Source organism: Malus sylvestris, chromosome 17 (assembly GCF_916048215.2).
Source record: "Malus sylvestris chromosome 17, drMalSylv7.2, whole genome shotgun sequence".
Lineage (NCBI taxonomy): Eukaryota > Viridiplantae > Streptophyta > Magnoliopsida > Rosales > Rosaceae > Malus > Malus sylvestris.
In genome coordinates this window covers 33,673,922-33,699,846 of record NC_062276.1, presented here as the reverse complement: position 1 = coordinate 33,699,846, position 25,925 = coordinate 33,673,922, and the positions used below count along the sequence as shown (strand labels likewise).

Here is a 25,925-nt window from a genome sequence, read left to right as displayed (position 1 = left end):
GTCAGATTTCATCACTTATGCACTGTTGTAGGTCCTCTTATCTCAACCTCATTCGTTGGTTTGTTTCTATGAAATTAGACAAGATAAGATTTCATTTCATAACAACCATTGGATTTAATTATTTTATCTCAATCTCATTAGTTGGTTTATTTCTCTGATTGACACATTCTCCGAAATCAAAGAAGATTTTCATTTCATAACAACCATGGGATTGGATTATTTTATCACAATTTAGTTATGTTATTTGTTTCTGTGAACACGGAAAATTCCCGAAACGAAAGAGACAAGAACAACGTGCACAAACAAATATTTGTATTTGATGATTTTGGGTTACAATCTCTCTTAAATTTGATCATCTGATTCAATCTCCGTAAGGTGTGCATTTGTGGATGTGTGATTGATCCAAAGGGCCGTTGGGCTTGATCTAAGGATGAACGTTCTTCAAGGGCCGTGGACTTGATCTTGAAGGTGGATTTGAGCGGATCTTCAAAGGGGCTTTTGGGCTTGATCTTTGAAGAACAGTGATGAATGGATCTCCAAGGGTTTTTGGGCTTGATCTTGAAGAACAATGATGAACGGATCTTCAAGGGCTTTTGGGCTTGATCTTGAAGAACGGTTGGATGTGTGGATTTGTCGACGTTTGTTGATCCAAAGGGCCGTTGGGGCTTGATCTTGGATGAACAGTGACGAACGGATCTCCAAGGGCTTTTGGGCTTAATCTTGAAGAACGGTTGGATGTGTGGATTTGTCGACGTTTGTTGATCCAAAGGGCCGTTGGGGCTTGATCTTGGATGAACGGATGATGAACGATGGTGCTTTCTTCAAGGGCCGTCAGGGCTTGATCTTGAATTGGTGGATGGTTGATCCAAGGGCCGTCGGGGCTTGATCTTGAATTGGTGGATGATTGTTGATCCAAAGGGCCGTTGGGGCTTGATCTTAGGATGAACGATGAACGAAGAACGCTTTCTTGATTCTTCGGGAACCTGGATGCTTGAGAGCTTCAGAGTTTCAGAGCTTCAGAGCTTCAAGAGTTTTGCCTAATGATTTTGGTTCCCATAAATGAATGAATTAGCCTTCTATTTATAGAAATTTCCAAGGCCTAATTTTGAATATAATATCCCAGATGAAATAAGTCGTTTCTTCCAGGTGTTGACATGTGTCCTGTTTGATGACTTTTCCAACTATTTCGATTTTTTGTTTAGACACACGCTACGTGTAAAATTTATGTAATACATGAGCGTTGAAACTTTGATTTATCGGTCAACATTTATTTACTGAAATTTTGATGTCTACAAATGCCCCCACTTCAAGGCGCGTCGTATACATGTGCTTGTTGCGTGTAGGAGATGCGTTTTGAAGTCACTTAATGTAGATGTCGATCCAAGGGCCATCGATGCTTGATCTTGAATTGGGCTGGAGCTTTCTTCAAGGGCCGTTGAGGCTTGTTCTTGAACTTTTGTTTGAAATTTCTTCAATGGCCGTTGAGGCTTGTTCTTGAACTTTTGTTTGAAATTTCTTCAAGGGCCGTCGAGGCTTGATCTTGAAGGTTGAAATTGGACCACAAGGAACTTCATGTGGTAGATGATCTTTGGCTTTGGTAGTGGATGAATCAGCACGTATTTTGTTGCACTTGTTGACTTTCCACAGCTTTGATCTTGAACTGGATTGGAGAACTTTCTGGATTCCTCCAATTGTTGACTTTCCACAGCTTATTCTTGAACTGGGTTGGAGGAATTTCTGGTTTCCTCCAATTGTTGACTTTCCACAGCTTATTCTTGAACTGGATTTGATTCAAGGGTGGTAGACACTTGATCTTGAATCGGATTTGTGATTTCTTCAAGGGCCGTTGAGGCTTGATCTTGAACTTTGGCTGGAAGCTTCTTCAAGGGCCTTTGAGGCTTGTTCTCGAAGGTTGATTCGAACACATGGCAAGCAGGCACGAGGTAAAGGTGACAGCCTATTTCTTTGTTCAATCTTTTTAATTCACACCTGAGCAGTTTGGTCAACGGTATGATCTTCAAGATTGATGGGCTCTTCTTCCAGTTGGTGACTTGATCTTTAAGGATTCGATTCAAGGGTGGTGAATCGGCACGTGCAGCCCACAACGCCTAGTAAGTCGACCCAAGAATTTGAGGGTCAAAACGAGTTTACCGTCCAGAGTGATTGCAACCCTGATGATATGAGATACTTTTGATTTTGAAGAAGTAGCGGATGACTCAGCACGTGCTTTGTTGCACTTGTCTCCACATGCTTCAAGGTATCATTTTCATTTCCTTTAATTGTTCCTCAGGCAGATGCGGCATCTTCTCGAGTTCTTCATCTCAGACTCCTTCTGCTGAGTTGATTGTGCATGCTGCATTCTTCTCTGCTTGTTTCTTCAGGCAGATGTGGCAGCTTCTCGAGTTCCTCAGTTCGGACTCCTTCTGCTGAGTTGACTGTGCATACCGCATTCTTCTCTGCTTGTTTCTTCTACACGTTGTCTCCACATGCTGCAAGGTATCATTTTCACTTGCCTTTATCTGTTCTTCAGGCAGATGTGGCAGCTTCTTTGGAAGTACAGCAGCAATGAGAGACGAGTACTCGAGAGCAATGCTAGGTAGGCAATCAGGGAAGGGTTCCCAGCAGTCGGTTCCTTACCTGAGTTTGAGTGGAAGTTCCGGCATATTGTTTTCTTTATCCTTGTCTTTATAGGTAGGAACAAGGACAAAGGAAAGGACAGGGAGAACGCATGATATGAGATACTCTTGCTTTCTACCCTGGTGATATGAGATACTTTTGCTTTGGAGTCATTGGCTTGCAGAGGTACCCCAAGGAATAAGGAACATTGAATGACTCGAGAGGCTTCGTTGGGAAAGCATTTTTTGGAGATGAAGAAAGGCTCTGTATGTCTGCCTTGCTATGGAAGGCGAAGGTGGACACTTATAGGAAGTTCTTTGATACCTGTAGAGGTACTATTCTTTCACTCATGTCGGCAACCAATGCGTGATTGAACAGTAAACTTCACGTGCTTTCTCCTTCACCGAAAATCTTCGACAAATTGCCCGTGATTTGCGCAAAGTTGAGTGTGCATATGACAGGTGTTGACGAGGTTGAAAAAGACTGGCGGCTCTTCGATATCTGGGATCGGCGCTTCGACAAATTACCCGTGATTTCCGCAAAGCTGAGTTTGCGTGTGACGGGTGCCGATGCGTCTGGAAAAGCAAGATGCTTCTCCGATTTCTGAGCTTGCCTCTTCGATTTTTGAATGGCCTCTTCGAATTCTGAGCCCGCCTCTTCGATCTCTGAAATCCCGTCGAGTGCTGATTTTTTATAGAGGCATGCAGTTCGTTTCAAAGCACACTTGAATTTTCGCTTGTAGAAATTCCCTTCTTGCACTTCTAAGATCTTGATTTGTCCGATCTCTTTTTCCTTCAACACTTTGAAAATGTCTGGACCCTCCGACCTTCGTTTTGACTTGAATCTTGGTGAAGAGGCAGTCCCGCCTTCTCCAGACAACATATGGCGCCCATCCTTCATATCCCCTACTGGTCCTCTTACCGTTGGGGATTCGGTGGTGAAGAATGATATGACCGCTGCGGTGGTGGCTCGAAATCTTGTCACTCCCAGGGATAACAGACTACTTTCTAAACAGTCTGATGAGTTGGCTGTTAAGGATTCTCTGGCTCTCAGTGTGCAGTGTGCAGGTTCTATGTCTAATATGGCTCAACGCCTATTTGCTCGAACCCGTCAAGTTGAATCATTGGCGGCTGAAGTGACGAGTCTCAAACAGGAGATTAGAGGGCTTAAGCAGGAGAATAAACAATTGCATAAGCTCGCACATAACTATGCGACAAACATGAAGAGGAAGATTGATCAGATGCAGGAATCTGATGGTCATATTTTACTTGATCATCAGAGGTTTGTGGGTTTGTTCCAGCAGCATTTGCCTTCGTCTTTTGGGGCTGTACCGCGTAATGAAGCTACAAATGATCAACCTTCGATGCCTACTCTTCCTGGAGTTCCGCCGAGTGGTGTGGCTTCAAATAGTCAGCCTCCGGCGCCTCTCATTTCTGGAGCTTCGCCGAGTGGTGAGGCGGCACCTGATCGTCCTTGAAGATCCCCTCTTGTAAATTTGATTTTGATTTTATTTTATTTTTTTTTTGCTGTAAACATATATATTATGCACACACACATACATACATATTAATTTTTTTTCATGGACTGATTCACCATTCCAAAACCTTTTCCCCTTTTTTTTTGCATGGTGCTAGCCACCAAGGATCCACTTACTTCTTTATATATATATATATATATATATATATTTTCTTTCTTTTTCTGCACATGGTCTTTTTTTTTTTAATTAATTTTTAATTAATTTATTTATTTTATATATATATATATATATATATTTTTTTTTTTTTTTTAATTTCTTTGCACATGGTGCCTGAAGCACCACCTTTGCTTTTCCCTTTTCTTTCTTTTCCTTTCGTGGTGCTTACACCCACCATCACTAATGAAATGATGGCCCTTATACTCACACCGCACCATGATATATATACATATATATATATTATTTTATTATTATTATTTTATTTTTTTTTCCTTTATATACGGTGCTATGCCAGCCTGGGGTACTCTCGTTCCCCTGGCAGAGTTGATGCAGAGGTGAAAGAGGTGGCAGAAGTAGCTTTTGCTTTGCTTCTAGTCGTGATACCCAACGTGACACCACTTGCGACGAGGGCGCCTTTGTTCTTTGCGCCGGTTATGGGAACAGCTTGAGCCTTCCTTGACGTCATTGATTTTGGAAGTGTGCTTATATTCCTTGAACGGAGAAAGAGATGAGAGGCAGAGATTGTCCCACCGGGCATGCCAATTTGTAAACACGGAAAATTCCTGAAACGAAATAGACAAGAACAACGTGCACAAACAAATATTTGTATTTGATGATTTTGGGTTACAATCTCTCTTAAATTTGATCCTCTGATTCAATCTCCGTAAGGTGTGTATTTGTGGATGTGTGATTGATCCAAAGGGTCGTTGGGCTTGATCTAAGGATGAACGTTCTTCAAGGGCCGTGGACTTGATCTTGAAGGTGGATTTGAGCGGATCTTCAAAGGGGCTTTTGGGCTTGATATTTGAAGAACAGTGATGAATGGATCTCCAAAGGTTTTTGGGCTTGATCTTGAAGAACAATGATGAACGGATCTTCAAGGGCTTTTGGGCTTGATCTTGAAGAACGGTTGGATGTGTGGATTTGTCGACGTTTGTTGATCCAAAGGGCCGTTGGGGCTTGATCTTGGATGAACAATGACGAACGGATCTCCAAGGGCTTTTGGGCTTGATCTTGAAGAACGGTTGGATGTGTTTGCAGTTTCAACTCGTGCAGACAAGGAGCATTTGGTGCCGTGTTGCAGTTTCAGCTCGTGCAGGCAAGGTGCTTTGGTGTTACCTTTTATGCTCGTGCAGACCAGGAGCTTAGTGCCATGCAGTTTTAGGCTCATGTAGGCGAGGAGCCTTGTGTCTTGCAGTTTAGGCTCTTACAGACAAGGAGCTTTGGTGTTGCCTTTTATACTCGTACAGACGAGGAGCTTTGGTTCGTGCAGTTTAGGCTCGTGCGAACAAGGAGCATTTTGTCCTACAGTTTAGGCTCGTGCGGACAAGGAGCTTTGTGTCTTTGCAGTTTAGGCTCTTGCAGACAATGAGCTTGGTTCATCAAGCGATCTGAGAGAGTTGTTCCTCGCAATCTTCATAGCAAGGAGCCTTGACTGAGTAGTTGAAGAAGTCTTCTGGGAAGATGTCACGCATCGTGATGGGGATGGATGATCTTCGTGTCAAAGTTTCATTATCTCCAACACTTTCACATTGTTCTGGAGGTGAATAGGAGCTGTTTTGCCCCATTTCCCATTGGTGAGCTTGTGGAGAAGACATATGCTTCTTGTGTAATTTCTTCGGAGTGACATAAGTCCATCCTTCAACTTCACTCGGCTTGACTGGCATGTTTTTGGAGCATGCCCCCAGCGATTGAGGTGAAAATTTTGAGTTGACAGAGCCGAAAGTGATGTCTTCTTCCAGGATTTCGTCTTCTTTGTCTTCTTGGGCCCTCTCTTCAGTGCGGTCCTCTTGGGTTTGTTGCCGTGAAGATTGGCCGGTGTAGATGATGGTGCGCCTTCTTACCTTCAATGGTCCTTTTGTGTCGACTTCCAAAGTTGCTTGGCGCCTCATCCTTGAAGGAATCAAGCTTTGAACATCGTCTTTTCCTGCTAGACTATAGAGCTTCTCTCCCTTTGGCGTTGTCTTTCTGTTTCTAGAAAGCTTCTTAGTTTCTTCGAGTCTGTCCAAAGCCGACCGTTGCGGAGGAGATCTAGCTGTGCCGCTTTGTTTCTTAGGTTTTGATAACCTTTCAAAGACTGATCTTTGCGGTATTGGCGTCTCAAGCCTTTTGAAGACGGAAGTTTGGTCTCGACCACTGAGGCGATCAAGTGCTGCAATTCTAGGTTTTGAATAATTCAGCCTTTCGAAGACTGAAGTTCGAGGGGCGGGTTTAGGCTCCTCTTTTGGCCTTGTGGCTTGTGGTCTTGGCTTCCTCGTTTTTTTGTAGGTTACCGATGTCCACCCTTTCTTATCACCAGTAGATGCATCTTGGTTGCTTGCCCCCGGTGATGGTTGTGTAGGAGGTGCCATGTGACTTGAACATTGACGGGAATGGTCATGCATGCTTCGGAGATGCACAGGATCGAGTGATTCAAACACGATAGTAGTAGTGTGTGCCGCAGCCGTGTCTTCGAGGTCAAGCTCGATTTCCCCTTGTTGTGATAGCTTCAGGATGAGATCTTTCAGTACGAAGCACTTTTCCGTTGGATGACTGATGAAGCGGTGAAATTTACAGTATCTTGGGTTGTCGGTATGATTCATCTCTTCCGGCCGTCTGCACTCAGGCAAACTGATCACCTTCTTGTCCAACAGGTCATCCAGCATGGCAATTACATCAGAGTCGGGGAATGGATAAATCTTCTCTTCAAGCTCCTTCAAAGTGCGTCTACGCATCTCTTGATCACGAAAAGCTTCGGTTTGAATCGCCTTACCTCGTGTGGAGATTTTGACGGGAGCTGTGTTGACCGTCATCGCTTCCTTGGTGGGTTTCCATGCAGCCTTTTCCACCTTTGTCCCAAGAACTTTGTCGTTCTTGTAGTCGACGATTGGTTCTTTCTTCCCATGATGGGCGATGCTCAGTTCCATGTCATGGGCGCGAGTGGCCAATTCCTCGAAGGTCCGTGGTTTAATGCCTTGAAGGATGTATTGCAAACCCCATTGCATGCCTTGGATGCACATCTCAATTGAAGAGGTTTCCGAGAGCCTGTCTTTACAGTCGAGGCTTAGAGTGCGCCATCTGTTGATGTAGTCAATGACTGGCTCGTCTTTCCACTGCTTTGTGCTCGTTAGCTCTAGCATGCTCACAGTGCGGCGGGTGCTGTAGAAGCGATTGAGGAATTCCCGCTCCAATTGCTCCCAACTGTTGATGGACTTAGGCTCCAGATCCGTGTACCACTCAAAGGCGTTTCCTTTCAGCGAGCGCACAAACTGCTTGGCGAGGTAGTCTCCCTCCGTCCCCGCGTTGTTGCAAGTTTCGACGAAATGTGCAACGTGCTGCTTTGTGTTTCCTTTTCCATCAAATTGCATGAACTTTGGTGGTTGATAACCCTTTGGCATCCTTAGGGCATCAATCTTCTTGGAATAGGGCTTCAAGTAGAACAATGAGGTATGTGAGCTCCCTTCGTACTGTGCCTTGATGGTGTTGGTGATCATCTCCTGCAGTTGCTGGATAGAAAGAGATCCCATGAGTGCCGCTGCTTGGTCTGGCTCCGGCTTCACATCGTTTTTCTCCACCTGAGGCTCCTCTTCTTCGTCGTCTCTTCTCTTTAGTGGATCATTCTCTGGGTTGGGGTTCTCGCCGTCCTGTAGCTCCAGTCGGCAATTTGCAAGTCTTTTTCTTCCACAATCTGTGTTAGCCTTGCAATCGCTTCATTCATTTGAGCCAGTTGTTCTTCAACGGAGGTAACGCCGATAGTCATGACTTGTGCGACCAATAGACGTGACTTTCCTTTAGACATCCAGGATGCTGACGAAGAACGTCGTTGGCTGCTTTGGGACGTCATCGTGTGTGCCCCAACATCATGCTTCGGTGCCCCCAGCGAGGTCAGGTTGATGACATACTCACACCTTGGATGCTCCCCTTGCTCTTTTAGCGGCACCAATTTTGAAGTGGCATGTTGAGGAGCGGTTGTGGCGCCAATGGATTGTCCGTTTGCGGCAGAAGTGCTTAGGATCTTTCCCTCAGTGGTTGCAAGAATGGCTTGTCCCTTGCTTGATGCCATTGATTTTGAGGTGTGCTTGGATTCCTTGAACGGAGAAAGAGATGAGAGGCAGAGATTGTCCCACTGGGCGTGCCAATTTGTGAACACGGAAAATTCCCGAAACGAAAGAGACAAGAACAACGTGCACAAACAAATATTTGTATTTGATGATTTTGGGTTACAATCTCTCTTAAATTTGATCCTCTGATTCAATCTCCGTAAGGTGTGTATTTGTGGATGTGTGATTGATCCAAAGGGCCGTTGGGCTTGATCTAAGGATGAACGTTCTTCAAGGGCCGTGGACTTGATCTTGAAGGTGGATTTGAGCGGATCTTCAAAGGGGCTTTTGGGCTTGATCTTTGAAGAACAGTGATGAATGGATCTCCAAGGGGTTTTGGGCTTGATCTTGAAGAACAATGATGAACGGATCTTCAAGGGCTTTTGGGCTTGATCTTGAAGAACAGTTGGATGTGTGGATTTGTCGACGTTTGTTGATCCAAAGGGCCGTTGGGGCTTGATCTTGGATGAACAGTGACGAACGGATCTCCAAGGGCTTTTGGGCTTGATCTTGAAGAACGGTTGGATGTGTGGATTTGTCGACGTTTGTTGATCCAAAGGGCCGTTGGAGCTTGATCTTGGATGAACGGATGATGAACGATGGTGCTTTCTTCAAGGGCCGTCAGGGCTTGATCTTGAATTGGTGGATGGTTGATCCAAGGGCCGTCGAGGCTTGATCTTGGATGAACGATGAACGAAGAACGAAGAACACTTTCTTCAAGGGCCGTCGGGGCTTGATCTTGAATTGGTGGATGATTGTTGATCCAAAGGGCCGTTGGGGCTTGATCTTAGGATGAACGATGAACGAAGAACGCTTTCTTGATTCTTCGGGAATCTGGATGCTTGAGAGCTTCAGAGTTTCAGAGCTTCAGAGCTTCAAGAGTTTTGCCTAATGATTTTGGTTCCCATAAATGAATGAATTAGCCTTCTATTTATAGAAATTTCCAAGGCCTAATTTTGAATATAATATCCCAGATGAAATAAGTCGTTTCTGCCAGGTGTTGACATGTGTCCTGTTTGATGACTTTTCCAACTATTTCGATTTTTTGTTTAGACACACGCTACGTGTAAAATTTATGTAATACATGAGCGTTGAAACTTTGATTTATCGGTCAACATTTATTTACTGAAATTTCGATGTCTACAGTTTCGGTTTAGGTCTCTAAACTACCAATGATTTGTTTCGGTTTAGGTCTCTAAACTACCAAGTTAAATATCATCACTTTTTTTTTTTATGAATTTTTAATCTAGAAAATTAAACACAAAGCATAACATTTTTTTCTAATCAATAACACACACAAAATAGTCGTTGTTTGTATATGTTTTGTTAATCAAACAATCGGCTGAAAATAACTTTTAAAATCCTAAACAGTTGAAAAATAAACCCTTAAAATCATGTTATGGAATTAAAAATGGGGCTCACTCATTAAATAAATAAAAAATAAATAAAAAAAACCAAGACTGGACCCTCAATTTGGTGTGGGTTTGATATTTTTTTGGACTAGATGAAGCCTAATTTTTTCTACCCAAAAATTGAAGTTGCTAGCCCATGTGATGGATGTAGCTCAATTTTCTTGCTTATTCTAGATAAAAAATTTCATTGAAGCTACAAATATGGTAGGCCCAAAGAGAACAAGGCTCCCATTAGGAATGCTCTAACAACTAACAAAGTACAAGCTATTAGCTATAAACTTGTTTGATAAGGACTGACCTCTGTGCACACATAAATGTGGTGGTCAGTGAATTTAATCACCACACATCAATTTTGTATATGCTGTCTAAATCCGTTAAACTATTTTGTTAGTTTGATGACGTGACACACATAAAACCTATTCATATAATAGTTTTCCAAAAATGGTGGGGCTTAGCGGGCTTACTTTTTCCCAAACTGATATTGCAAAAACAAGCTTGAATTGAAAAAAGTGGTGAAGTTTGAGTGGGTCGGTGATTTTGAACAAAAATAGTGGAAGCCGCAGATTTAGGGACGTTGTCTTATAAGTTTAGAATTTAATGGAAATGGAGGAGAAAAATCGTGCAAAAAATAGTGTAGGGATCTCATATTTTTGGAGGCCGAGAGCAGTTGAGGGAGAGGAAGAAATGGGGCTGGGGGAAAAGTTGATGGCAATAACTCAGTTGGAGCATCTCATAAAAGATGACAAATATAATATGTTAAAATTTTATTATGTGTTTTTGTCTCTCAATAAAATATACTATGTCAAAATTTTATTTGGAATATAAACGTTTTTGTCTATCATTAAAATGTTTAAAACTAGTAGAATTCCATGAAATATATTGTATGTTTTTGTCTCTATATACAAGGCTCCTAAAGAGAGAGAAATTTGATCAAATTAGATATGTAGTGGGCCAGGCCTAATGAGTATTAAGATGTTTAGTGGGCTCAATGTGTAAAACATGTGTGCTGGGTGGGCCTAAGAAGTAGACGATTTCATTCCTGCAAATTTCAAATTTCAAAGGCACATTGAGAGTCGACCGTTGAGAGAGAGAGAGAGAGAGAGTTAAGTAAACAAGAAGAGGATTGGACTGGATCTGCTCAGAATTTACAAGGAAAGACAAAAGACACAAATTAGTCAGCAGTACTGGTTCTGTGTTTGGAGAAGGAGCAACCGGCAAGACGATTAGCAACTAGTCTAGCCTAGTGTGGTTGGAAATGAACAGGAGACGCCATGGCTGGCAACGCCCTTTCCATCCTCTCCAGGTAACTCCGACTCGCTTGGTTTCATTTCATATTTTGGTTTCATTTGGTAACTTTGCGAAACCAAACGTAAATGTGGGAGTTGCAGATTGTTGGAATTGCAGTTTACAGTTTTCTTGTGGTGGTCTTCTACACATTCCTCGGACTTTTCCTCGGAAATAGAACCGCCGAAATCACGGTTACCACCGTCTTTTCCTTTGTGGTACTCTACTCTACTCTTCTCTATCAATCGATATCAGCATGACATCTCATATCTGAGTGAATTCATTTTAATCTTGAAATTTGAAATATGAATTTCAGGCTGTATCGGTCATGTTTCTCTTCATAAGGTGCACAGCCACTGACCCATCTGACAGAACCAGCCTTAAGAAGAAGAACAAGAAGAAACCTAAAGGTGGCAAAGGACTTCCGAAGCTCAACTACGGCTTCCTTCTCGGCCAGATTGTAGTCACCTTCTTTAGGAGGGTGGAGAGGAAGATCCTCAGGACTTTTATAAGGAGGAGGTATCTCGATCCATGGATGACCGCCGCTCAGTTGGATCCCTTGCTCCCGTTTCCCTTTGTCCTCATGAAGGAAGACGCTGTCTCTCCTGATTTAAGGGAAGACGACATCTCTTTCTGCGCACTCTGCGACTTTGAGGTAAACAACGGATTAATCCCTAACCCCTAATCCTATTCCGAGCTTAGATATCTCACTCTCATCACATAATTTGTATTTACACAAGTAATTGTAATTCTGTTTGCAGGTGAAAAAACACAGTAAGCACTGCAGGACCTGCAACCGTTGCGTTGATGGATTCGACCACCACTGCAGGGTGAGAAATGTTGAATCTTGTCCTTGTTTTTCTCGTTCAATTTGAAAGAACAAATAGCAAGTATTTTATTTAAGATATGTTATTTCAGTTTGAAACTGAATTGTTTCTATCTTCCAGTGGTTAAACAACTGCATCGGGAAAAAGAACTACACCACATTCATTCTCCTTATGATTTTCGTTTTGTTATTGGTAAGTTACAAGTTGAGATTTTAGTGACTTTGCTACACCTGTTTTCTGTCCCATGGTAACAAACTTACTGCTTCCGGTGACACAGCTAATCATAGAAGGAGCAACTGCAATTGCCATATTCGTCAGGTGCTTCTCAGATAAAAATGGAATAGAACAGGAACTGAAGAGGAAGCTCTACGTGGAATTCCCAAGAAGCGTTCTTGCTACAATATCGGTAATTAATCTTGTCTCAAATCTCCATCACAATCATCACTCAGTTACTTGTTCCAACTCCATGCAAATCTTGCAGGTTTTGCTGACTTTAATGATAGCTTATGGTTCAGCAGCAATGGGACAGCTTTTTTTCTTTCATGTGGTTCTCATACGGAAGGTACTTGTCAATTCTCAATTTCTCATATGCTATTGACCCAACATTCCTCATTATTTGCCAAATTCCAGTCTCACAGTAACAGTATATCTAATGCTCTATCTCACTGAAACTTTTGGCACAACAAATTCCTGCTGCAGGGAATGAGAACATATGACTATATCCTGGCAATGAAAGAGGAGAGCCAATCCATAGAAATGGATCCATTCGATGTCGATTCAGATTTCTCCTCGGATGTGAGTAGCGATTTTGATTCACCTGAAAAACCCTCATTCATATCGCGGTTTATATGCAGAGGGAGCGGTGCAACTCAGGTAAAGTCTATATCTTATACGGCATACATACAGCCTTCCCTAGTTTTGCATCTTCAGATTTCAGAAGGCATACAAGTCTATTTGCCACATGACTTATGGAATAAATTGCCATTTAAAGTTACAGAACAACCGAAGGTTGTCCATAAGAATTGATAGCGATCCTCAGCCCTTTACCTCAACTAAGAAACAAGGCTTCCGTGTCAGCATTGACCCCTGGAGACTGATCAAGTTGAGCAAAGAGAAAGCATTGATAGCAGCAGAGAAAGCCAGAGAACGGATTGTGAAACAGAAGCCGCCTACAGAAGAGGATTCATTGAAACCCCTACCGTTAGAGACCAAACGTGGACCACTGATGACGAGCACAGATAAAAGCACGGCTACTGCTATAGGATCAGGCTTAACACCTCTTATATCCAAAGGGTGGATGCCTGGGTCACCCGGCAGAAAGTTTTCAAGCCCAAGAAGGCGGTTTTCTGGCTCGCCAACAACGTCATCTGGCATTGCGCCGTCACCAAAACAAAAATACCGAAACAATTTTGACTTGAAATTGACGGAGGTGTCGAGGGAGCTGGAGACCTACATATCAAGGCAGGTTTTGTGTTCTGTTATAAAGAAGGATGGGAATGAGGCATCTCCGAGATAGGGAGGATTGTGCTTAGTAGAAAATTGATTCTCAACCTTTGAGAAAGGTTCATTTACCACCTGTGTGTGTACTCTTGATATCTTATGCGGTTTTTTTGGAGACTAATGTATATGCACTCTTAAAATTATTATACCACCCATTGGATGTAATTCTTTTAAACTTTACTCGCCATTCAATGTACTTTTACTTTCATCGAAATGAACTTCACTAAAATTTGGGTCGTAAAACTCATCTGGGCGCTCCTCATACTGACTGGTGAACCTTATAGCTATTCCTATACCATCCAAGGTCATGTTTGAATTTTGATACATATATATTTCTCACATAACCACCCTTTCCTGGGGAGGTCTTTATTCTAATACCTGTTTTGGAACCGAAAAAGTGGAGGTCTTCTGCATGAACTTCTGACACAACTCCCGACATCTCACTTCCAATTGCAATTCCTGCGCTTGTTTCAGTTTTACTAGTAATTCTTAGAAGGATGATGTTTCTACTGGGACGACCATATAAAGTGCCATACTCATCCCACCCACTTTTGATGAAAACCAGTTCATCACCAGTACTAATATGACAGTCTTCAATGCAGAGATTATCTGAAGAGTCTGGATGCAATAAAATGGATGGGTAAGAAAAAATTTGTGTGCTCATAGTTCAACCTGCTGAATGAAGGGGGTAGAACGTAGTTTAAAGTTGATGCAGCTGGTAAAAAATGAAAGTGAATCATGTGCTTATTTGAGCTCAGCAATTTTCAAGGGGAGAGTGACGATCCACAACAACGACGGTGGATAATCAGGCGCATTTGTGTGGTAAAGGATTAACATTTGATCCGCACATGCAGCAAAACTATGATGTTTCCCTTATTTTTGTTCTATAGTGAGAAGTTAAGCTGAGCACCCCACGGGCTTTTTACAAACTACCCTAAGTGCAGTTGGTTTTGACATATTTGTATGACAAGACAACCATGAGTGATTGGTGTTTGTAATTATTTATATTTGTATAATCATCTTTAAAGGAGATTTTGGTGATTCACCTGGATCAATGCCGTCGTGTTTCGAGACCTTAGAGGAGAAAGGGTTGTCCGATTATGGATAGTAACATGGCTGTTCAGTCCCACCATAATTCATAAAATCTTACCACTTTCCATAGTGTTCAAATAATACTCAATGCACTTCAGTTGACTAAGCAAGGACAAAGGGTGATAGCCAATCCTTGTGGATGAATCATAAAACTAACCTGCAATATGCAGGTGAAGGGTCCAAAATGGTGAACTTAGGAAGGTCAGGTTTGAAATGACAACCCCAGTCGAGTTTATCAACTCCAACAAATGGGGCCTTGTATAATTCAAGGTTTTATTATGGAACCAATCCCACCAGATGCTACCTTGGTCACCACTGGTGCTATTATCACCTGCATGATGAAAGCAGCAACATCTACAAATCAAACAAAGTATATATATATAACAGAGCCGATTCCGCATCAAATATTACCAACCAGTTATGATAATGTCCGTCAAATTGCATCCCTAGATGAGACTTTGATGTCTTCCTCCTGTCAACTCCCTTCCTCGACCGTAGGCTGGTAATGGTTCAACAATTGGGCAATCATCGGAGTTCTGGAACATTACAGAAGAAGTTACTCAGTATTATGAGCTAAAATATTATAAATGTGTCCACAAGGTCAAAACAGATAGCATAGCACTGCCCTATTGAACTTGGAGTTCAACTCTTATCTGGACTGGAGATTGAACATAATTTATACTTTTGGAACTAGCACCAATAATCACCGCAATAATTAAGCTATCCTGAATGCACAATAAACTTGGCAATTTCTCACAAACAACATTTCAGAATTCTGGCAATAAGCTTAGTATTGACACTAGTGACCTATAGGATTGTGAATGGCTTTTATGTTTAGGGTGGCCCCATCTCCTACAGCGCCAAATTCAGCGATGGCGACACTGTGAGGTCGAATTGCTCCTGAGTTGGTCTGATTGCTGCAGTGTGGGCTGCCCTTGACAGACCAGGGAGCAGCACCGCCGAGCAATCCAAGTAGCAGAAGCACATTCACCACCTGAACAAACGTGCACAGGACGTTGGTCCTTGGATACCATACCACACCATGATTGTAGCTGCTGATTTTTCTTTTGTTCTCCATTTAATTTGTCAATGTTTATTGACAACAACGAATACCTATTATTTACAAACCCAAAAACATGACTCCCCCTTCCCTTCCTTCCCTTTTCTTTCCCACTTAGCCTTTCTCACTCTTTCTTCCTCCAAATTTCAAATTTCATGTCACTCCTCCCTTTTTCCTATCTACTTAATTGCATTAGTTTTGGGTTTCTCCCTTTCTTCTAAGATCCTTTGACCCTCAAAAAGTTGCCAACCAACCGATATCATATGTTCCATTCATTTATTTTTTCCAACCCTCTCCTAAGTCATAACAAATATTAAATTGTAACAAAATATATAAATAAATCAGACTTGATGCACAATTTTTCATTTGTTTCGTTCCGTTCCGTGCACTTGAAAATATCATTCCACACTCTTGTTCGAGTCATAAAGTTAATATCATTCCAAAGCTTGGCGCTTCTACTGGGGCACTGAGCCTCTCTTCCTCACTACCGTTTTGCTAAAATTCTTAACCAAACTGGTAGATGTTTTTCATGAAGCAGTGGGTGTGCATAAACATGCCACCCAGAAACAAAAACATCCATGCTTCCAAGTCTGCCTTTTTCCAAGAGTACGTGCGTCCTTTCTCCTTTGGGTATTTGATACTTTCTGAGTTCTAATTAATTGTCTTTGTCGACAAATACATTGTGTTACGAAGTTGCTTAATCTCTGTTAAACATGTAGTTTCTATGAAGGGGAACGTCTCAATCGTCTTCTCCAACAAATTGGGAGGTCAATAGATTTTAACTTGAGCGAGACTTATTATCCAACAACAACAACAGTATTAGTCTAATGCTTTTTATTTTATTACACAGAAAAATAGAGTCAGAAAGACTTGTGGATGGCAAGTCCTTACCAGAAAAGATGTGGTTCAAGGTTTGTGCATTTGGATCCAATTCATCATGTATTTTGTTTGATAACATGTTTGTTTTTTAATCCAACGGGAAAGAGGATTCGAAGTTGGGACCTCTTCAGACACACTGCAACAAGTGTGATGAATAACTGTATTGTGTTTGTAGCAACAATTTGCAATAGGGGTGAATGACGTGGCGCGCGTGCTTGAACGCATGGCATCAACAGCAAGAGCAAGCAGCTTAGCAGGTAAAGCAGCAGCAGCATGCGAAAGCTTCAGGCTGTTGTGATCGCATCCGATTGCAACCCACGATGGCTGTCAAAGCATCTGCCAAGCTTGGCTCTTTCAGGGAAGGTCCCAGTCATCTTTCTCAAAGATAACGAGGGAGCTTTTTTAAGATTGGGCCAACTTCTCAAACTCAAAACAGCCATTGCCATTGGTGTTAAGGTAACTAGCTACTGAAAAGCATTGAGTGCTCCAACTTTAGCCATTTCCCTTGAGTCGTTTGCTCTTCTGTTTTGCAGGCTAAAGGAAATGCCATCAATCTACTTTTTGAGGAGATTCTTAGTGGCAATATAATGCAACTCGGTGTCGGAACTGAAGGCCTCAACTCTTCAGTCTCAACTCTTCTCAAATGCTTACCACAACACAAGGAGAAGTTCAGAGATGAGCCTCCTATGCATGTAGATGTTGAAGACAACAGTTGTAGGTGCTGTTTCTGTTTCAGTTTCAGAGATTGTTTGTATGTACTATGTCTGCCTGACCATGCAGCTAGCTTCTTATGATCAAGCCAATGAATGGAACAGAGATACAGTAATCTTGCAATTTCTATCATTATGATCATCGTAGTGTTACAACAAATTTCCCATTCTTTCGGTCCTATTTTCTGTAATGCGGTAGATTGAACACCCTCCTCCGCCTTTTCCTATTCTTAAGAAACACGTTTGGAGATTTAACACCTCTTCGTCCAAAATTTTACATTACAACCAATTGTACAGTAATATATACCAATCAATACAATGGAATGAAGCTTCCATTTTCTCGGCATCTTCCTTTTCATCTTCTGCAGGGATAACCGTGTAGGTCCATGTAGATGTTAAGCACTAGATTGGGGGGTCGCAGCTGCTGAAGGATCGACAGAGCTCAACGGATCAGGGTTATTATTACTCCTCCTACCATTTGTGACAACTGAATTGTTATTCTCTCTTTGGTCTCCATCCTTCTTTACCATCACCGGTTGAAACTGCCATATAATAAAATACAATAAACAAAATTAGAATTGGAAAGCTTGATATATTTGACCAACATGTTTCTGATGAAAAAGTTTTTAACTTTTAATTTGATACACACCTGGTATATGGAATATATAACATTTCTTCTTATCTGTGCCATCATCTCTAAGAAAAGATTATAGCCTTCAAGCTTGTATTCAATAAGTGGATCCCGTTGTGCGTATCCACGTAAACCAACAGCCTGTTGAACAAACTTAAGTGCTTGTAAGTGCTCCTTCCACAGGTGATCAATATTGCTTAAAACTAGGAACCTTTCAGCATCCTTCATCAAGCCTGGTGCTTTGCTCTCAATAATATCCTGATACACGTAGTTCAACAACATTGATAATCAGAATTATACGCCTTCCAGAAAATTGATAGCAAGCCTAGTTTGCAAACCCAAGTTATTCATAACAAAAGATCACTTGCAAGACTTGGTCTGTCAATATACAGATTTAACTCTATATTCAGAAAAGGTCACAGCAGTAGCATTTGTCAGTAGTAAGTTGTGATTACCTTAGCGAGTATTACACAAAGAACATGCACAAATATTTGTCTGAGTATTCATTCATGGTTGCCACATTTTAGCAGAATTTGTAATCAAAATAAGCAGAAGCTTGCCCTTCTAATTATAACTAAGCATCCCTTTAAATCGGCGAGATCTTAATATTCTCAATAATCATGAAATTTTTCTTACGAAAACTTCTTATACTCACCCTTTTCTGCAAATATGCTTCACGACCACGAAGACGAAGGTACTCCTGCAAATCCTCATAACTTGAACAATTGCTCCTCAGCAAGTCCGGTGTCAAATCATTCAATAGGTAGCAATATCTAGAGCCAAGGAAATATTGCCATTAAAAGTCTTAAGTGCCAAAATCAAACAACTAGATCACACCATAGAATTGACATAAACAGCTAAATTTACAAGCATAGAGCAACCTTTTCTGCAGATATTCTTAACAAAAAGCTTGCAGTTGCAGCAATCAATAGTTAGTATAAGTATTGGGTTTTCCAATAGAGTTTAAAACTCAGCTTCTGGTAACTAAATGGTAGGATTAGAAAGAAATGATGTGCCATCATTCATCTGACACTTTTTTTACACAGCTTTTGCATAAGCACAGAGAATGGAAGACAAAACTTACTGTTGAAGTTTCTTGATGAGCTTCTCAAGATCCCAACTTTCTTTTGAAGCATCTGACCCAATATTTGCCTATTCACCATACAAAATTTGATTTCTCAGACCCAAGAATCAGATACAGATCGACTCTGCAAGAGATCTAAGGGAAAAAATTATCAAAAAGAATATTGTTTAGCATGCGTACCTCCAAGATATCATCCATTGTTAGTTCAGCATATTCAATAATAAGTGATTGGAGATTGTCAGATTCAAGGGCTCGTCTTCTTTCCGTATAGACACGGTCTCTTTGGCTGTTTAACACTTCATCAAACTCAAATAATTGCTTTCGGATATCAAAGAAATAATTTTCCACTTTCCGTTGAGCTTCATCTAGTGCTTTGGTTAGCATCTTGGACTCAATTGGCAGGTCCTCAACTCTGAAAGCTCTCATTAAACCCTACACGTTGCAATGCCAATCATTCGTTAGAAGGCCTACAGCAGCATTAGCAATTAAAGACCCAGGATCAAAGCTTAAACCTGAATACGGTCTCCACCAAATATACGAAAGATGTTGTCTTCAAGACTTAAGAAGAACCGAGAACTTCCAGGATCCCCCTGCCTTCCAGTTCGACCACGAAGCTATACAGATACAAATTACTGAAATCAATTTCGAGACGTGCTCTCTGGCAGGAAATCTCTCATGACCAATGTTGAGAAAATAAGGAAATTCAACTAAAAAGAGTTTTAGTTAATTGAAGACAATATAACTAATCTTTCCAAGACCTAAACCTGATTATCGATTCGACGAGATTCATGGCGTTCTGTCCCCACGACATGAAGCCCGCCAGATGACACAACCTGCCAGAGATTAGAAATATAAGATATCAGCACTAATACAGAAAGTTGAGGAAATTGTATTTTGTGGAACGAAGCTAACCTTCTTTCTTTCTTCCTCTGTGTAGACCTTATATTCTTTAACAATTTCTAGAAATGCACTCCGCAGTTTGGCTATGACTTGGTCCTCAGCAGGGCCCTAACAAATGTGAAGATTCAATAATCTATTATAAGGATAGGAGGATAGGAAGTTCCAGCTAAGAATCAAGGATTCACCTTTTCACAAGAATAAGATAAACGCTCCTCTGCTTCAAGCTCATTTAATGACCTCTGACCCCACGTTTCAACAGCTAACTTTACAGCTTCCTCAGCCAACTTGGTCTTTTCATTGGATAGTTTGCATGGAAATAGGTTTTCATTAACCTGAAAAAATCATTCTGAGTTTCAAGATAATAAATTCATTGAACAATGCAACTGTCATGTCTAAACTATTGTACCTCAAGTGAAAACCAATTACAGACAACCATAAAGAAAAACACACCTTCCATGATTTCTTTGGGGGAAGTTTTTTCACTGACACATAACCACCTTCTGTTAGTTTAACAACTCTGCAAGAAAACGAAAGGCAGAATGAATTGTGTGCTTTAACCTTAGATAACTTTTAGAAGAAAAAAAGCAACATCCTGCAGAGTATTTGAAAATCAAATATTGTAATTGTCAGAATACAAGGCCCCATGAAACATTCCCATATAAAATCAATGGAAATTCTTCCTTCAAAACAAGTTACTCTAAATACTCTAAATACACTTCCTAGGCATTAGTCGGTGGGCACTTGTACTCTGTCATGTACTATATAAATTTCATTTAATGTAAGCATATTTTTTTTATAAAAATAAAAATAAAAATAAAATCTGAATACTCTAAAGTGAATGGAAGTGGAAATATGCTAACTACAAAAGTCAAACACATAATATGAACTTCTTAGTATTATATAGCTCTGCAATCTGCATGCTAGGATAAAGAACTTGTAAGTCATATTTTTGTTAATTAGTCTGTTGTCCAAAACAAACACTGAGTTATAATTTTGGTGTTGAGTTGAGTAATGCTTCGCAGTGTCAATAGTTACGTTGATGACTACCATTAAGACTGATCATGGTCTAACACATTCCATTCACATTGAAGACAACTCAAGACTTGCATCTAGGAATGCAAAGTTGATTTAAAAACTCATATGTATCATTCTAGTTAGTTAAATCTTGGATTGCATACATTCATGTGTTAGTCATTATCAGTTTGGTAAAAAATCTGTCCAACTCCAGTAAGGGGGAAAATGATCAATATCAAGATAATGTTTGTTTATTGAATTATTAAGAATAAGAGGTGAAATCCTAGTAATTGTTTTCTGTTACTTATTAAGAGCTCAACTCAACTCATTTGATTTCAAAAAGTAAGCTTTGCTTGGTTACTGTAAAACAACTTTATGAATTGAACCCGGCAATCAAATTTCAAGACATTCGATTTGATTTTCTAGGTATTTTGTTGAACAAAAATGGGAGGTTATTTCATCATTCACATTGTAAGCTTAAAAGTAAATAAAAATGATACAAAGACAACTAAATCAATGTAAATATATTTTTCAAATTAAATAAATAAATAAATAAACCATTGTAAATAAGGTAGTGCTAAGGTAGTAGTAGTAGGGAGAATTGTGATTTGTTCTAGGTAAGTAGGAGCAATAAGATTCTGAGATAACATATTCCACCCCTCTAGAATATTTTATCCATCTTAAGGTTTCCTATGTAGTATTGTAGTAGACCATAATTCCTAACAATCTTCTAAGTGGTATTGGTGTCTGATAAACATTAAGTCCAAGTTTCGAAAATGTTAACTACTAGGAAAACAAGCTTGAAGCTCAGACAATACCTTGGCATCAGCATCTCCCGTAGCTTCAGCCTTGCCATAAATTCAGCATTCCCACCAAGGATAATGTCAGTTCCTCGACCTGCCATATTGGTCGCAATAGTCACTGCCCCTAGACGACCACTTTGTGCCACAATTTCTGCTTCCCTCTCCACATTCTCTGGCTTTGCATTGAGAACCTTCCAGAAAATATAAAGATAATAAATTTCCTCTCAAAAAGCACATAGTATTCTACAGTTTCTAAATAACATCATCCAAATTTAAACTAACAAAATAAAGTGAAGATTAACTTTGCACCCAGTTGGTCTTCAAATAATTTAATAGTACAAAATCCCCAAGTAATGATTTTAAATATTGACAGAGGAGACCGTACCTCATGGGGAATTCCAACTTCTTGCAATTGCTCAGACAATGAGTCACTCTGCTCAACACTAGTTGTACCAACAAGTACAGGACGACCTGTCTTGTTCATCCTAGAAATCTCTACTACAACAGCCCGCCATTTTCCTTTAGTTGCCCTGAAGACTACATCAGATTCATCCTGTGAAAGAGATTAAAGAGATGATAAGAAACTTGATTGTACTAATTATAGTAAAATAAAACCATCAGTCTTGTGCAAACTACCTATATTTTGTATACAGGGCATCCAAATCTATTTACTGAACCACTTATAAAAGTATCTATAAAAGATAGAAATAAGAGTAATTATTAGCAGTACAATTTGTATAGTTTACTAGTATTTTATAATGGCAAGATAAAATAGTATAAAATACCTTTCTAATCATAGGCTTGTTTGTTGGAACAATTGTAACTTTAAGCTTGTATATACTTTCAAATTCTGTGCTTTCAGTTGCTGCAGTGCCAGTCATCCCACAAAGTTTTGGGAACTGTAATAGTTAAATAAATAAATAAGTTTAAGAAGATAAATTCCCATAAATATGACAGATATTGAGATGAGAGATAGAATGCTCCAACCTGGAGAAAGAAATTTTGGTAGCTAATTGAAGCCAGTGTCACAGTTTCATTTTGAATGGGCAGACCTTCTTTTGCTTCAACTGCTTGGTGAAGTCCATCACTCCAGCGCCTCCCCTAAATGACAAATAATAAGCCACTATAACCTGTACCTTGAGAGATTAAGAAATATAACCCTGACTTTTGCACCCATATTTCTCATATATCTAATTCTGAGATAGGAGAACACTTTCAACAGATTACCAACATGACTACATTTCTCACACAAGATTGGAAATCAATTGGTTATAGGCTATGGCATCACCGCAAGATAGTTAATATTGCATGGTTTGTGAGATAACTCTACATGAAAATGTTGTGTTCGATGGGATTGATTTAACATATATATTACAAACTATTGCATTAGTAAATGTATGACACCACCTAGGTACCTAATCATTCCATGACCACAAAATACATGAGAAAACAAACTACACTGCACAACACAAACAATAAGGCCTTTAACTAATCCAAGAACTAACACACTGGTAAATTATATAACTATTGACAAATATAATCACCTGCATAACTCGACCTGTAAACTCATCAACAATAAGAACCTCTTTTCCACGGATGATATAGTTTACATCTCTAAGAAAGAGTTCTTTCGCTTTTATTGCATTCAGAACATAAGATGCCCACTGTTCTCGGGGATCATATAGATCTTTTACACCCAGAATCTCTTCCGAATCTTCATAACCCTGTTCTGTGAGCAGAACTGTTTTCATCTTTTCATCCACCTGCAACAAAAACCTCAGTAAGAATACTACAAGATCTAATTCATCATTCATGGCTCCTGGAATTTATTAAATCCTCCAGATAGAGAAACTTCTGCATTAAAATACACAGCAGTCTTACAGTGTAATGTATTTCACGCTCAAATACTGCAGCTATCTTTGCAGCTTTATAATACCGATCGCTAGGTTTTTCTGCAGGTCCAGATATAATGAGAGGTGTCCTTGCTTCATCAATAAGGATGGAATCAACCTCGTCAATTACACAGTAATTGAAATTCCTCAAGACAAGCTCCTCAACACTCTGCACATGCCAAGAAGTACATTCAGTTCGAATAATATAGTTAAACAATCTCTTGAATGGATGGAAAATGTACTCAGCTAAATAAAATAATATGGAAATAGAAAATAAGGCAAGAATTACTTTCCGTGGCCAGATTATCTCTCAAGTAATCAAAACCAAGCTCACTGTTGGTAACATATGTGATGTCGCATAAGTAATTCTCCCTTCGTTGCTCACTTGTCATATTCTCTGCTCAAGGAAACATCCAGTTGTTAGGTAAGTCCGTAACTGTCCAATCTCAATTAGCAAGCAAGCAATATGTAGAAAAAAAATATCCAGCAACACTTTAAATTAACATCCTCACTAATAAACATATCAGTAGACTTGCAAATAAACAATAAATGGCCATGAACTAAACTCTAAAAAGATTTTCCATTATCTAATTTTAATTTTAAGTGCCACAACATTAAAATGACGACTGGTAGTAAATAGACTTTCAAATTGTAGGAAAAGTGAGGCATGAAGCACTTAGTACTTGCAGAAGCAGAAGCACTCAATCTACCAATCTCCCGAGTTCCTAGGAGTTAGTCTTGATCCAAAATACAAACCAATAGAAATGGAGATTGAAGGAAGCGATAAGAAGGAGACATACGTTGGATTAGGCCAACCTTCAATCCAAGGAAACGAGGAACCTGGCCAACCCACTCACAATCCCGCCGTGCCAGATAATCGTTGACAGTAACAACATGAACTCCTTTTCCAATTAATGCATTTAAATATGCTGGTAAGATAGCAACAAGGGTTTTTCCTTCTCCAGTTCTCATTTCAGCTATTTCCCCCTTATGAAGAACCATGCCACCTAAATGATCAAAAAGTAACATCCGGTAAGTAAAGGCATAACATGCATATTTAAGCACCCAGCAGAAGTGAACAAAGGCGTCCTTCTGTTCAGACAATGGGTGATCTAAGCAGAAGTGTTGTTTCATTTGAGTATCTCAACCAATACCAACAGAACAATAGTATAACAAATGAAATGTCATGCATCTGTACCAGAGGCCAAATTAAATGTTCATTTATTTATTTTGACAGGACGATTTGAGCAAGATTCAGATGGATAGTATGTGAGGGAGTGGAGGATAACTACCTATGAGTTGGACATCAAAGGGACGAAGGCCTAAAACCCTCTTCGAAGCCTCCCTTACGACGGCAAATGCTTCCTGGAATGGGAATGCTTCTTTGGTTATAAATATAAGCAAAGAAAATATACAACAGAAACTATAAAATGGAGACGAAGAACTGAGTAGCATCCTCGGCCTGAGCAACAAGCACAATCCAGAATACAAAACCCATGTTTTAATTCCTACGTTAGAGAAAACCAAAAAGTTAGAATTTAAGGAAGAAAATAATACTGACAGGTAAAAGGGAATCCAAAGATTCTCCCTGCTTGGCGCGTTCTTGAAAGAGGCGCGTCTTCTCCCTCAGCTCCGAATCGGAGAGCGCAGACATCTGAGCTTCCAAGCCATTGATGACAGACACGGTGGGAGCATACTGCTGCCTGGTGGACTCACCAGTGTCGCTTCCTTTGAAAATCCCACCTAATAAACCTCCCAACGAAGCCACTGCTTGCATTCTTCGTCTTCTTCGGCACACCATTCTCGATGTTTCGGGCATTTGGAAGGTTCTTCCGCCGAAAAAGGAGGAACCCAGCTGCCGGTTTTTAAGGTTGAGGGGGTGGGAAAACTTGGAGCACAGAGGTGACAGCTGATGATGTTTCACCAGAGGAAGAGGCGCCACCGCCATTATTCCTTGAGGTTGCGAGTTCAAGGAGGGATTCAAACGGTTTGTCTGTTATTTACAAAAGCCCAGGATCCAGAGGTTGGCTTGCTCTCGAGTCTGAAACCAATTGGATAAGGTGAGCGTAACTGTATAATTACCCCCAAAAAATAACAGGAAATGACCTTGAGAATGGAAACAAAGGGTTTATCTGTGGCTTTACTCTTTATATTTGAATTCTTTTAATTTTGTAATTTATCAACTGTTGCAATTCATGGACAACATATAGTCTTACACTCTTTTGTTTATTTTCTTGACGAAGTAATCAAATAACCCTCTCGTGGAGGGATATTAGAAGTTATGTCGAACTCATCTTTACGTCTCAATACGTTACTTTTTACTAAGTCATGTGATTGCTTCATTAAGAAATAGACAGAAAATTGGACAATAAACGCACTAGTATTTGTAACCTATAAAACAAAAATACACGTACAAAATAATATGTGTATTGATACTCCCTAGAGTTCA

At 40.3% G+C, this 25,925-nt stretch overlaps 3 protein-coding genes and 1 pseudogene across 4 annotated transcripts; 1 reads left to right on the top strand and 3 right to left on the bottom strand.

Annotated features, from left to right (window-relative positions):
• Nucleotides 1–5,713: 5,713 nt before the first annotated feature.
• LOC126610765 (uncharacterized) lies at nt 5,714–6,745 on the bottom strand. The gene is made up of 2 exons (XM_050278895.1): nt 6,366–6,745; nt 5,714–6,076 (listed from the first exon to the last, which is right to left on the bottom strand). The coding sequence occupies exons 1-2, from the start codon at nt 6,691–6,693 to the stop codon at nt 5,811–5,813; spliced, it is 594 nt and encodes a 197-aa protein (XP_050134852.1). The 5' UTR covers nt 6,694–6,745; the 3' UTR covers nt 5,714–5,810.
• Nucleotides 6,746–10,851: 4,106 nt separating this feature from the next.
• LOC126610757 (protein S-acyltransferase 18-like) lies at nt 10,852–13,654 on the top strand. 2 transcript variants are annotated; one of them, XM_050278883.1, is made up of 9 exons: nt 10,852–11,103; nt 11,189–11,302; nt 11,401–11,739; nt 11,846–11,914; nt 12,032–12,103; nt 12,189–12,317; nt 12,393–12,473; nt 12,611–12,784; nt 12,909–13,654. In XM_050278883.1, the coding sequence occupies exons 1-9, from the start codon at nt 11,056–11,058 to the stop codon at nt 13,425–13,427; spliced, it is 1,545 nt and encodes a 514-aa protein (XP_050134840.1). In that variant the 5' UTR covers nt 10,852–11,055; the 3' UTR covers nt 13,428–13,654. The 2 variants fall into 2 exon arrangements, with proteins under 2 accessions (XP_050134840.1, XP_050134839.1); XM_050278882.1 differs by having other exon boundaries at nt 12,903–13,654.
• Nucleotides 13,589–15,581, bottom strand: LOC126611993 (probable polygalacturonase; annotated as a pseudogene).
• Nucleotides 15,582–17,260: 1,679 nt separating this feature from the next.
• LOC126610753 (protein translocase subunit SecA, chloroplastic) lies at nt 17,261–25,577 on the bottom strand. Its single transcript, XM_050278878.1, has 20 exons — nt 25,038–25,577; nt 24,769–24,841; nt 24,277–24,483; nt 23,771–23,873; nt 23,466–23,646; nt 23,129–23,347; nt 22,572–22,685; nt 22,370–22,483; nt 21,970–22,137; nt 21,600–21,775; nt 20,218–20,284; nt 19,953–20,099; nt 19,780–19,875; nt 19,632–19,700; nt 19,380–19,481; nt 19,048–19,299; nt 18,868–18,935; nt 18,439–18,556; nt 17,802–18,041; nt 17,261–17,694 (listed from the first exon to the last, which is right to left on the bottom strand). The coding sequence occupies exons 1-20, from the start codon at nt 25,422–25,424 to the stop codon at nt 17,548–17,550; spliced, it is 3,048 nt and encodes a 1,015-aa protein (XP_050134835.1). The 5' UTR covers nt 25,425–25,577; the 3' UTR covers nt 17,261–17,547.
• Between the last annotated feature and the right edge of the window lie 348 nt (nt 25,578–25,925).

Bases quoted from the DNA above. Each gene is read 5' to 3' on its own strand.
- LOC126610757 (XM_050278882.1), top strand. From the start codon at position 11,056: ATGAACAGGAGACGCCATGGCTGGCAACGCCCTTTCCATCCTCTCCAG. The intron at 11,915-12,031 runs GTGAGAAATGTT...TCTATCTTCCAG, and splicing joins GATTCGACCACCACTGCAGG to TGGTTAAACAACTGCATCGG. The intron at 12,785-12,902 runs GTAAAGTCTATA...TGCCATTTAAAG, and splicing joins GAGGGAGCGGTGCAACTCAG to TTACAGAACAACCGAAGGTT.
- LOC126610765 (XM_050278895.1), bottom strand. From the start codon at position 6,693: ATGCATGACCATTCCCGTCAATGTTCAAGTCACATGGCACCTCCTACA. The intron at 6,077-6,365 runs CTAAGAAACAAA...TGAAGAGAGGGC, and splicing joins CTTTGAAAGGTTATCAAAAC to CCAAGAAGACAAAGAAGACG.
- LOC126610753 (XM_050278878.1), bottom strand. From the start codon at position 25,424: ATGGCGGTGGCGCCTCTTCCTCTGGTGAAACATCATCAGCTGTCACCT. The intron at 19,300-19,379 runs GTTTAAGCTTTG...TGCAACGTGTAG, and splicing joins TTGGTGGAGACCGTATTCAG to GGTTTAATGAGAGCTTTCAG. The intron at 18,557-18,867 runs GTAAGTTTTGTC...CCTTGGCTCTAG, and splicing joins CTCATCAAGAAACTTCAACA to ATATTGCTACCTATTGAATG.